Here is a 13,762-nt window from a genome sequence, read left to right on the forward strand (position 1 = left end):
TGGAGGAAATCTTTAATCCTAGCAACTCAGGAAGCAGAGGCAGGTGGATCTCCTAAAATGCACATGTGGATCTATGTGGATACGTATGAGCAAGCTAGATTTTGGTATCCTAGCATGCTTCAACCTGGGCTCGTACTTTCTTGGTTAGGCTGGGAGCCAGCAAGCCCCAGTGATCTTTTGTTGGGCATACAGATACCCTTGCTAGATAAACACTCTATGACTCGACTCCAATCCTTTCAAGTCGGGTATTTCCCCATATTCTGCAAGACACAGTCTTAATTACATATGAACAACATGGACACATTATAGTTAGAACTCAACTTTATTGTTACAACCAATGTTTATTTACAGAATATAAATCTCTTCAAAAAGATACATTCCTTCATTTAATCAATGGTAGAAAGCCTTATTAAACAGAAATAAAGCCTAAGCCGTACTTTATCCGAAAAGAACCACGGCTTCACTGCAAGTTCATGAACACAGAACACAAAGGTACTTCACTACAGCAGCTTCATAAACGAGGCTGTTGATTTTCACCGGCAATGCCATTTTATACACGGAACAAACGTCACTTAAATTAACAGTAGTAAAAATTAAATTTAAAACATAAAAATATGTAACAACAAAGGAAAAAGCAGGAAGTATCTCTGCTAGCAAACAGATAAGCAAGTTCCCCAGCACTCAGACACTTGACGAGGTGGAGGGAGACCTAGGACAATGGCTGCGCTCATCTGCGAGGTATCGATCCCTGTTCAGTGCTGAGACTACCCATAGCACTTACAGTCTACACAAAGCAGCACTCGACCACAATTCACATTTGAGAAACACAAAGTTAAGACCCTATGCCACAACTTCCCAGTTCAACAGACAGCTAATGCAATGACAGTTCCTCATTTCAGCTTTCCCCCTTGCATATGGGTAATACCATGTCTCATTTCAGTCGAGACATGTAACCTTGCTGTACAAAAGCTCCTAAATACAGAAAGTTCTTACAGGTTCCCTTAGTTTACAGTCACCTTAGTACATGTAAATACAGGGGACAACTTCAGGTTACTAACAAGGAACACGCAGTATGTCACTACCCACAGCACACAGCAGCAATGCCACAGCACAGGCTCAGACAAGAGGTGCTCTGCCTCCGCTGCTCTGCCGGTGTCACTGGGCTTCAACCTCGCTGTTTCTGCCTAGGAAGCTGTAATCGGATAGGCTTTCCTGCTCCATTTTCACAAACTAGTCAAAAGACAATGGGGTGTTTTCAGTTCTGAGACTTCTAGTGTTACTGATAAGATCTAAAGGACCACCGTAGGTAAGGCAACCAAAAAATAAAATCACTATTTTAGAGTATTTTTGCAAGTCTATATGCCACTGACGCACAATGGACAAAGATGGCGGTGGTGCTACACTGCACAGTCCAGGGAGAAGCTGCAGCCAACACAAGAGTCTAAAGTGCTTATCAATCAAACACCATCATTTGTTTCTAATCCAAATACTTTGGGGTTTCTTCCCATATCAAACTGAGCCAAAATTAAAATTTTCAGCATAGAACCTGTTAAAACAAATCTAATTTATCTTGTGAATGTCACTGAATTTAGCCTTCAAGAATTCAGAGTAATGCAAAACCTCAAGTATTTTCGTTTACAGAAATATGGACTGAAATTCCAAAAATGGGGGCGTTTTGTCTGGAGCAGCTGATAGCATTTGTCAAAGCCAAGACTGAACACTGCTGTCACTGTGCGGAAGGCGGCTCAGCACCGTCTCCTCTGCGTCTCAGAACAGGCACAGGCCAGAAGGTGCAGGTTATCTTCACAGTAAAGACCAGCCTATAACCTGACGGGAAAGCCAACAGCAACTGAGGCCAAAGACTCTCTCTCCACCCGCACGCACCTTCCCAGTGAGGTAGCACATGCTGCAGCCACTAGGACAACCCCAGGACAAAGCACTGTTGACAGGCGACAGGTGAAAGGGAACTATTTAAGTCTACAGTACTCTGGAATGCAGTATAAAATGCTTGAAAGCAAGTCAGAGAAAAGTCAAACTCCACCTGGCACTCCTGCCCTTTCTATGCCAGTCAGTGAGATCACCAAGAGGTCCAGGGGCATAAGCGGAACAGAAGACAACTGAACACTTTTCTAACTTTTCTTTCGAGTGCTTGGGGGAATTGTTTTAAGTCTAAATTTAATTTTAGCAACACAGAATTAAAATAAACATTTGGAGGTCAGGGAGGGAAGTAGTTGGCCCGTACTGACCCACTCCAGAGAAGGTGTCTGACAAACCTGCGGGGTGCCGTTCGCCCTGTCTTATGGATAAGATTTACATTCACATTGAATTTCAAGTTTTTATAGAAAGTGTCAACAAACTCTGAAAATAGAAAAGGGACCACACTTCAGTTTACAAACAAATTACATTTTTAGTTTCCTTTAGCTTCAAATTGTGACTCAAAGATGAGCTCTGTAAATGTACTGCTTCCCAGAATCTAACTTACAAAATAATAATAACAGCCAAGTAAAAAATGGAAAAAAGTCTTATTAGGCACTGAGAGGCTAAATAAATAAATCCAAAGTGAACTTAACCATTAACCTTCCTTCCCGTTCCTGCTATCTCACTGCACTGTTCCCAGCCTAATGCCAAGGCTGGATCATTTAGTGACAGAAAAATTTCTACAAAGGAAAATGCAAAACTACACGCTCTTTACGCAAGACAACACTCACACTAATTACAGCGGCTTATTTACACTGTCCTATTTACACTCCAAGCAGACCTAGTTGATGAGGTTTGTGCTCATGTTGATCTCAGGCAGATCATGTCAACAGCAAGATGTGGCCACCACATCTCATTTCCAGAAACGGTGGTAGCACAAGGGGGAGAGAAAGGGCATCAAATATCACTGGTCAGGTTCAAGATCATACAGTGTGCCAGGGAGACAGGATGGGGGTGGAGGGCAGAAATGTAGAATTTTGCTTGTTAAAGCATCCAGGCCACTATGGTCTATTGATTACATTGAACATCCATGAATGCCACCTCTAACATCCACGTTCACATTTACAAAACTAGCCGACTACCAGCTGAGTGATTGGTAAGGCATTCAAGTTCCTTAGCTGAACAAAGAAGGCAACTGATATCTAGCAAGCCACAGGACACATTTTAGAGGGATGTTCTTCAGAACAGTCCCAACACACCCTCTTTAGAATCCCTTACATGGTCAATACAAAGAAAGACATTTTGAATCCTGTTGATAGTCTACACCATGATCCCCAAAAGTGTATGAGAAGCAGGTGCATCAGAGCACCCAAGTCTGGCCAAGGAATGGGGGCAAGAGTTTCCATGTGCTAGTCTCTTTCCCAGATCTCTTACAAGCTACCAGTGTGAACGAGGAAGCCTTGTGGTCATTGCACTCACTGCCACAGGAGTCTGTCACCTTTTAGCTGGCTGCTTTGCAGTCCACAGCAGCAGCAGCAGCAGCACAGTGAACTTCCATGCAAAGCACTCTCAAGAGCAGGAACAGACCAGCCAACACTGTCTTCTCCAGAGTTTCCACATGACACAAACTCTTGGATTTTAAGGAGGAAAGCAAAGAACCAGGAGGCTCACATCTTTATCATCCTATGACAATGTTCCAACCATGAATGAAATTCCACTAAGCCAGTTTTTGCAGGTTTGCTTTGTAGAGAGCTTGTCACTATTTGTTTCCATTCAAGGGAGTCGGCAGAACTGTAATGATCTTACAGTGATGTGGTTCATAAAGACAAATGTGAACATTACAGCACTGGGGAGGGAGAGACCGAATCCAGGTCTAACACTGTTAGAGACACGCATTTAAGAGTCTATGTATGTGGCTAGAATTTACCATCTCAAATGGCCTGTTGCTACTTTATTAGGTTTGAACACCTTGAGACAATCCAAGTATTTTAAAGCACTTGGCTGAGAACATAAGTCATGTGAACACCAGACAATCTTAGAATAGATCTGTATTTCATACTTTAAATATGCAGATCCATGGAGCCAACTTTGTACATAAGCACTTATGTGACCAAAGTGCAAAGCCTGTCTGACTAATCTAAGTAGTTACCCCTGACTGCTCAAGCCCACAGAGCAGTCTTCAAAGATTAAAGCCTTGTCTACCTCAAAGACCTAACTTCCTTTCATGAAATAGTTACCTCCCTCTTACACCTACACAAAATAAAAACTAGACTGACAAAACCAAGATAAATAAAAACAAGTCCTCCTACCACAACTACTCCTACTTCACATTTCCTTATCTGTTAGACTTTAAGTATTCAAGCTCAGTGACCTAGCTAATATTCCTTACTGATTCTGTAACACTACTCTGGAATTACACATATAACTAATCATTTGCTGACTATAGACACAAAACCAACATAGGGAATGAATCTGAATAGGAAGCATCTAAATGACATTCACTGCTTCCCAGAACGATGAACTCTGTCTGTTTCAATACTAACAACGCCAGCTATTGTTTAATGAACAAAAACAGAGCATCTCAAGGAAACATAACATGTGGTTACAAACAATTTGATAGGTAAATTCTAAAAACTGGGACTATTACCTTAAATGACTGTATCTAGTATTTGAAAACATGACTAAATAACAGATTTTAACATTAAATTGTTATATTCCAGGCTTATACACTAAATATATTTTATATTGTCAGGCTATGTAAAGAGACAATTTAATTCTAAGTTGTACTCCCCAAAAAAGAAATGATTTCCAATTTCCAATTCAAAAAAGTATTCCCAGGAGACAGTAACTGCCTTGCTCCCTCCTCCACGGGCATTTCTCTAAAATACCCTAAGTAACTACTGAGGCAGTGACTGCCAAGGTTGAGAGTAAATGATTCGTTTTACAAAGATTACACCAAACAACAAGAATGCCTTTTTGAAATTAAATCTATCAACAAAACCTTTCAAAGATGTCCACAATATTCTCATTGCATACAATGAACCAACAAATGAAAGATCAAAGTAGTCAGTCATGTCAAATCTGTAATAAGTAATTCACACATAACATGGGCTGTACTGCCACAGGCTAAAGCCAGACTCTACACTCTCTGCTGATGGTCAAATGTTTAGCCCACCACATACTGACAGCAGTAAGCATATTCTTAACATCATTCTATTTAAAAATAGGTTGGTTGTTTAGAGGCATAATTTTTAAAGCAAGATAACCAAATTAAATGAGTTTTAACAAATATTGGCTTTTGGAATTTCTCAGAACCATCCATAAGCGCCGCTCAGCTCCTGGAGAACAGCGAGGCCTCTTCTTTACTCTGGCATTTTTAGTGCTGTGACCTCAGGCTTCATTTTGAAGTACTGGTTAAAACGGACAATCGCATACCTAGTGGAGAAAGAACAAGGTGGAGTCAGAGCTGACCTCAGTCCTGCAGCTGCTTCCTCTTACGCTTCGCCTGCTGCCCCACCGGACACTCCCTTGCTGAGCACAGAGGTGGGTGTGACCTTCAGTGATGGACGCCCTTGTCATGTCTACCTAGGCCAACCTCGACCTCGGTGAACATCATCTTACCCAAGGAAGTCGAACTCGATCGTGGAGTACTTAGCTTGTATCAAAGCCCAGAGTCCCCAAAAGAAATGCGAAGCCTTAAAGAGAAAAATCAACAATTACAGAAATATATTTTTGTACGCAATACAAAATTGTTAATTCTATACTTTTCATCAATTACATGTATGGTACTTCACTTTCTCTCTACGTTCTTGGTAAAGACTGCATCTGGGTCTACTGAGCTACGCTCTCTAACCCAAAGTATCTTTTTTTCTTCTTCTTTTTTTTTTTTTTTAAATATAACATGGCCATCCAAAGCATACAAGTAATTATAGGGTCAGCCCTGATGACGTCACTGACAAGTGACAAAGTCAAAATAACTCGGAAAGTGAAGTCTAGTAGTTTCTGTAACCTCTGTCCAAAGCAGAATCCAACATTCCACATAGCGCACACACAGACACAGAACTGGTTCACACCCTCCATCTATTTTAATGGCTCCATTATGCACACTGCTTACAACAGTGACGAACAATGAATATATCAATGAAAACGGCATCCTAGAACTTAAAGTTAATGTGATTTATTTTACATGTTTGAGTGCCTCCATGCATCTTTGTGCACCACGTGCATTCCCAGTGTCCAGAAGAATGTAATATATCACCCGAACTGGAGTTGTAAATTGCTATGTGCCAGCATGTGCAGTGCTAGGACCAAATTCCAGGTCCCTCTTGGAAAGCTCTTAACCAATGAGCCATCTCTCCAGACCCTGTTTTCTTTCTGAATTACATTTGTTTGTGTGTTTAGAGAGGAGGGACAGACAGACAGACAGACACTGTAAACATATGTGGAAGAAAGAGGACTCATTTTCTCCTTCAACCATACAAATTTCCAGAATTTACTCTGGCCATTAGGCCATTTCACTGGCCCACAATTAATTTCACTTAGACATGGTATTTTAAAATTCAGCTAGCACAGGTCAACAGCAAGACAATTCAACAAGGGAAAGAGCTCTGAGTTTGACTCCAGGAACTCGAAGGAGAAACTACTCTCAAATTGTCTTGCCTTTTGATACGTATGTGCATGTATGTGTATACACATATACTAATTATAAAATCAAAATTTTATAGTTAAAAAAAAATACTGGTAACATAGAGGCTGCTCTTCCAGAAGACTCAGATAAGATTCCTAGTACCTATATGGCACCCACACAGGAGCTCACAGCCATCTGTAACTCCAGTCCCAGGGGACTGATGACATCTGATTCTGAGGGCACCAGGCACACAAAGTGGTATGCAAACATATATCAGGCAAAACATTCACAGACATAATTGTTTCTAATGCTGCTGGTAACAAAATTAGAGTTCCATTTCCCCAGAAATACTCTACTTTTACTAGAGATGCTCTAGAAAAAAATAATGTTAAAAATACAGTTTTATTTCTGGTATATCCTCTAAGGCAAAAGCAACAAATTGGCAGTGAGGTTGCTCAGAGAGGAAATGAAGTGGCTTCCACCCATCAAACCTAACATCCTTGATCTCCAGAACCCACATGGCAGAAGAAGAGAAACAATTCTAGTAGGCCGTCCTCTGACTCCACACATCCTGTGGCCTGAGCATGCTCACACCCAAAGTAAATGAAGACATTGTTTTGGTGTCATGTCAATGGAGGTCTCAAGTTTCAGTGCCTATCAACATCAACAGCCATAGAGAACTGCAAATAAGCACAGTGGAGATGCCCACCAGCGTGAGAATGCGATTATCACAAACTGTCAGTAACTGCTGAAAGCATGCAGCTGGATTAAATCCCTCTGCATTACTAACTGGACTGCACTCCTAGCCAGTATGGAAATGAACATGGAGACGTCACAGAAAGGTCTAAACAGATGTACTATGTGACCCAGCTACATATACTACTTCAACATTTACCACAATATGCCATGTTCTACACAACAAGGACATCTGCTGGACAAAGACCTTAAAGTAAAGAGAACGGGGGAGTTACTCATCCATTCAAACACCTCAGTGTTCTGCAAAAGGAAATCAGAGTTGCTAACAGCAGCTAGCAGAGGTCTTAAAGGGAAGTGGAGCATGCACCTGCATGCGTCGGTGCACACCTGTGTAAAAATCCTGCCACACTATTCTGGAGACAGAAAAGCCCCAATGTAACATTTCCAGAAATGAAATGGCCGAAAGCCACATAATAAAGATCAGTAGAATAAGACAAAAGAAATTCAACAAAAACTAACTAGTTTAAAGTTGGTATCTGACCTCAGGATATAGTGAACATACCATATACTCAAAAATGTATAGAAAATGCTAAAGGAGTGACACTGATAGAACAGTTCTTCAGCCAGCGACATGGGTCAATGACTAAAGGTTTCACCATAAAACCAAAGGGCACAGGTTCAACGCCTGATCCTCACGGGGTGATGAGAACACTCACACCTGCTAGTTGTTCTCTAAATTACACACACACACACACACACACTTTAGTCTGATGTCCACTCATCTTTCTCTATCAGCGTGCATAAATAAAGCAGGGCAGTGTGCACCTGTGTGCATATGGAAACACTCCCTTCCCACCTTACATTTTTGCATGTGTGTCTGTGAATGCGCATGTGTTGGAACACGTATTCGAGGTACATATATATGGAAGCCACTGTCTCTGGGTATCTTCTGTGATCTCTCTCCACCTCATACATTGAGGCAGGCTCTCTCCTAAACCCAGAGCTGAGCTAGCCTAGCTAGTCAGACGGCTCTGGGAATCCCTGCACTGAAATTAGAGGAGGGCTGTCACACCTCCCCAGGTGTGGCATTACACACCCTCTATTCTGGCCTAATGTCTACACAGCTAGCACTTTACTTGCTGAGCCATTTTTGAGACAGGAGCACACCAACTCAGAAGGCCGCCAGGACTCACCTGTTCACCCGTCTCCCTAGCACTGGAACTACAGGTGTGTGTCATGCCCACTTCTACATGGATGCTGGGGGTCTATCTAAACACAGGACCTGTAACCCCAACTCCAGGGGCCTGGACGAGGCCAGATACCACATGGGTCCAAGTAAATGCATTTGAAGTATAGTACAGTCATTTTTAACTTCAGCTTGGCTTAGTTTTTTGAGACGAGGTCTCAAATAGTCCAGCTGGTCTTGTTTGCTGTACGACCAGACTGACATTAAACTCTGCATCCTGCTGTGTCTGCTTTCCAAGAGCAAGTACTGTAGGCATGCACCATGATGGTTTCCTCCTTAAATCACATTGAAGTTTATTCTTAATTATACTTCACTAAAAATTTTAAAGATGGGTATTAAAAAACAAAACAAAACATGCATCTTGTCATCTAAGTTATAAGCATTTTGAAGAACTTTACTTACAACAGTCCTAACTAGAGCAGCAGTAAGGACTTAGCATCTGGCTGATGAACTGCGCTCAGACACAGCCCCAGTGTCTAAAGCACGTGGACACTGCAGTCTGTTAAGTCCACTCCTCTCTCTGGCAGTGAGCACTGTGCCAGCAGCTCGCCCACACATCAGACAGTGGCTGTCACATCTACACAGCCACTCCCGTGTTGTGCTGCCAGTGTCTCTGGAGAATCATTGCCTGCACCTAAGAGCAACAACAATCTAGCTGTGGGCCATCACTGAGTCTATCGGAAAAGACAAGATGGCCAATGCTCCCAAAGCCACATTCAAAATCTATAAAGTAGCTGAAAGAACTGACCTAATATTCAGTAATGTCTTAACACACCAGCTGCAGGCTGTGCTAATGAACTACAGTATTCTTATAGCTAATTTTCAAACCAAACTCAGGTAAAGATATATAAGTGGGTAAAGCAGCAACAAATTAGATCCTTAAAGCCAAGTAATCATTGACGCAGACTGTAAGCAACCACATTTTTCATTATTTTAAACAAAATTCACAAAACTAAAATTTGGTTTATCGAATGAATATTTAGTTAGCTACACTCAGGATGTGTCATTGATGCTATTTAAACTTACCAATGCAAACTGATTGACTTGAATGAAGAGTGTCTCTACTTCCTTTTCAGTGACGTCACTGCCAAAGCCCTTATACTCCTTGTAGGCTTCAAGGTAAGAGCGCAGCCACTGGTGCTGGAGTTCTCTATCTGGATAGAGACTATAGTCTACATCGCTGACACCTGAGGAGGAACAGAACAGACTACTGAGAAACACCCTTCACCACACCTATGTACTGCAGCCTAGCTTCTAGCCGAAAAGAAATGCAGCCTCTCTTCTGCTGGCAATGCCTTCCATTACACAATGGGCCCACATTCCGAATCCTAGCTTCACTCTAAGTAAGGCACAGAGCTGGTGCTCATCATAAGAAGCTGATGATGTCACTGCTTCCATTGGGCAGTCTTCAGCAGAAGCCCCGTATACGTCGGAGTAAGTGCCCCTGAGCATTTTTAAGTGGTAAAGGGAGAGCAGAGCCTCAAGCCCCACTTCCTGACACCTCTTGATAACACTCAGGGTATAAACATTTTTTCTTCCAACATATCTGTATTGATTATTTAGTTTCACACAATATACCCAATCACTCTCTATTCCCAGACCTCCTAAGTGCATCCCCAACCCTTGTGCCCTCCAGACCCCACAAAAGGGGGAAAAAAACCACCAAATCCAATTTGTATTGTCCATATACTTCAACTCTGCTATTTTGTATCTCTATCTTTTCCAGAGGAAGGGAAGGAGTGATGAAGAAGAGAATAAAGAAAGGTGAGCCATGGCCACAGTCTGATGACAATCCTAAATGTTTCTGCTACTCTTGCCTGGCACTTGGGGTTCTTCATAAATAATCTAAATCTAGCTCTTTGATGTTATAACTTTTGCTTCTCCTTCCAGAGATTTCTCTCCTACAGACAGCAGCCTCACCTTAATGTTCTCTTCCTCCCTTCTATTTCAACATTCAGGTGTTATTTCAGCTTTTCCCACAGCAGGTCGAAGACCATTGTGGCAGGTCACAAAAGGGCAAACTCTTATTCTATACAGACTCATTCCTGCCTATGGGAAACCGTATGAGAACATGCACAGCACTCAAATAAGGTTGTGTAGTTTGTTTGTGTGTGTGTGTGTGTGTGTGTGTGTGTGTGTTTGTGTGCAAAGCACATGCATGGGGCTGTGGTGTGTACCTGTGTGTGTGTGTTATGTGTATGGTAAATTTGGTTGAAATAAGTAACTAGAAACAAAACTTGCACCAACTTCATTTATCAGTCTAGACCCAAATTATATAAATATACAGACAGGAATCTGCTACAAGTTCAGTGATACAATATCCTCACTAGAAATAAAACATCTAAAATATTTGCTAATCTTTACTTTTAGAAAAAAAATCTAAATATAGTATTAATTATATACTCCACTTACATAAAAAAATCTGAAGTTTTAGAAGTAACTGTAAAATGAAATTCAAGAGGTAAAAAATGTACAGCCTTTTAATAGCAATCAAGTTTAAACTGGTATTAACTCATAGGCAGCAATGAGTCTGTAGGATAAGATTCACCCTTCATGACACGCACACTGCTCTCGCTATGAAGGAGGAAGCAGCAATGGTCTTTGAACTTCTGTGAAGAAAAAGCTGAATTGATACCTGAATGTTAGGTAGTATTTGGATGTGCAAATGAACAGAAGGGAGGGTGTAACATTAAGATGAGATCTACAGCATTCAAAACAAATTCATAAAAAATGTGAGTTAGAAAGCCTTTCAAGAACCATGTCTTTCTGTTGTGCTGGAGATGAAGCCGTGCTATTGCACATGTGATGGGCACGAGGAGCACAGGTCTGCACATGATCAAACCCAGGCCACAAGCCCCAGGACTGTATCCCTCTAGTGCAGTATTTCTGATGGCAATAAGGGAAAGCTCTCTTCTCCAGGAACAAGTAAACAAAGCCAGGGGGTCAAATGGGGACATGCTACTCCTGCCCAGGGACTCGTCCTTGGAACAACTGTAGAATGCTGTAGATGGTAGAGGACCAACAGTGAAGCATGGGTCTTACCTGCAAATTCATTGAAATGATTTCCAATATCATATGCCAGGTAGTTGTATCCAGAATACTCATAATCAATGAACTGTACATCACCTATGTGAGACACAAAAACAAAGCAAATAAGCAATCGTATGCATGACCAGAAACCCCCTATGCTATCTGTAACTCAGTCTCATACTGTCTCAATGCGTGTGCTTGGTTACATGCACTTCTGAGACAACACAGGGCAAGGCTGTGAATTTTATGGCAATGAGCTTTACAAAATTTAAATTAAGTCCCTTCATCAACAGCATTTCCAAAATATTATTATCCACTTTTGTTAAAATGAAAATATATCAGTTTCAAGTTCTAACAGAATATATGTTTTTCACCACATGGGGGCATCAGTAGCTTAAAAATTCATGTTTAGTTAAAAATAACTGTGGAAATTGTTAACAGCCTATCTTAGCAAAACATCATCTATGACAAACATCGCCTGTGACAAACTGTATACTAGTGAGCTTATCTAACATATGAAACAAACTCTGAAAACCTGAGTTCTGTGGTTCTGACAGCTTACATGGTAACCAATTTGATGTTATCACCAGTGTAAGAAGTGAGTTGCTATCAAATTCCTAAGTTTGTATGGTATAACCTCACAACTGAGTTTTCCATGTCTTAAGGGCATTATATGAGTTAAATTAAAATTTCATTCAAGTGTGTGTGTGTGTAAAAACAATCCTGTCCACCAAGTGATTACTATGTAAATACACAACTATGACAAAACATAGAAGTGATACTAATTTAAAAAAAAACTAATGTATGTCACTGCCCACACCAAAAATGTGTGTATCCCATGGCGGTACAGCTCCGGTGGAAACCAGAGCAGCCATGGCTGAAAGTCTTTTCCAGGATGCTCAAGTTGAGAAGCTGTAACGAGAATGTGGTCACCCCATCTTGTAAGTGTGCTGCAGTGACAAAGCAGACACAGGGGCGTTTCTCGAAGAGAGCAGTGTCTTCATTTTAATGTCTTAATAGAGAACTGGATACATAATCCAGAAGCGTAGTGAGCATAGTTAAATCAGCCACAAAAACAGAAACTTAGGACTAAGAGCTGTTGTGGAAACTAAAGCTCTTCAGACAGCGATAGGATTTAATTCTCAAACTGTGTAAAAATGGCCCTGGGGCTGGGGAGTAGCCTGGGGGTGGGGTGCTTCCCTATCAGGCACCAGGCCTGGGGTTGATCCTAAACACTCGATTGGGAAAAGTGGCAATGATCAAAGTATATTCCAGTTTGAAAAACTGGACACATCTTGTTACAATAGGTTTCTTAAATGTTAATAAGAATAAAATATTGCAATTTAGCACAAGTGAAACCTGCTGATCAGCACCACTAGCAGCACAAGGGCACCAGGACAAGGCTGGCAGTGAGAAGCTGCAGACCAAGTGTCATGGCAAGTCCTCCACTGAGACAAAGCAGTAAACAGCTCTCAACATGAGGAGTCGGAAATGTAAACTTATGGAAATGGATACTGAATCAGCTAATATACTGTGATGCTGTTTATTAAAATATGTCTATGAACAGAGAGCATACTGAAGATAGGGCAAAGAGGAATAAACCAGTGGTAGACTAGTGACTTTCCCTTTCAAACTTCTTTACAATGGGCGTTTCTGAAGACAAAACATTATTCTTAAAAAAAAAAAAAAAATACTATGGATATTCTATAGAAAATTGTCAACAAGTAAAACTAAATAAAATGATCCAGAACATACCTATCCTTTCATGAGCCTTCAAAGAACAGAACACAACATTTACCACAGTCTATAAGTGAACCAACTGAACGCCTAGCAGGTGACTTTACATGCAGCTGTTGATGACTTTGGCTCTTTAAGCACAACTTCTTGTAGAGCTCATTTTAATAGTTAAGTGCCAATAAAAATACACAGCCCAGTCCTGAAGCTTACTTTTGCCACATAAATAAATGCTTCAATTTTCAAAATTATATTTAGAATTTGGCAAATACAGTTAAAATAGCAGGTAAAAACAGACCCGCTTATACACATAATTTAATTAAAACATAAATTTTAAGAAAAGTTAAAATCTGTTTCATCATGGAAAGTTTTAGCAGTGACTTTTGTAGTAGCGTTAACTCATTAACACTGGCCTTTATGTTTAAATGCTATGTTGAGTTTATATTGAAATCTAAAGATAAGAAAATGAAGCTAACAAAGTACAGATGGGGCTGTTACCAGGCTCCGTGCAT

At 40.9% G+C, this 13,762-nt stretch overlaps 1 protein-coding gene across 1 annotated transcript in view; it reads right to left on the reverse strand.

Annotated features, from left to right (window-relative positions):
- Positions 1-322: 322 nt before the first annotated feature.
- Positions 323-13,762, reverse strand: part of ETNK1 (ethanolamine kinase 1) — a 40,718-nt gene continuing 27,278 nt past the window's right edge. The window contains exons 5-8 of the mRNA XM_080914569.1: positions 11,529-11,612; positions 9,513-9,673; positions 5,539-5,612; positions 323-5,352 (exon numbers count right to left, since the gene is read on the reverse strand). Coding sequence (XP_080770695.1) covers positions 5,280-5,352; positions 5,539-5,612; positions 9,513-9,673; positions 11,529-11,612 — 392 coding nt within the window. The 3' untranslated portion in view covers positions 323-5,279. The remainder of the gene's footprint in view (positions 5,353-5,538; positions 5,613-9,512; positions 9,674-11,528; positions 11,613-13,762) is intronic.

The sequence above is a fragment of the Micromys minutus genome (assembly GCF_963924665.1).
Source record: "Micromys minutus genome assembly, chromosome: 3".
In the NCBI taxonomy this organism is placed as follows: domain Eukaryota; kingdom Metazoa; phylum Chordata; class Mammalia; order Rodentia; family Muridae; genus Micromys; species Micromys minutus.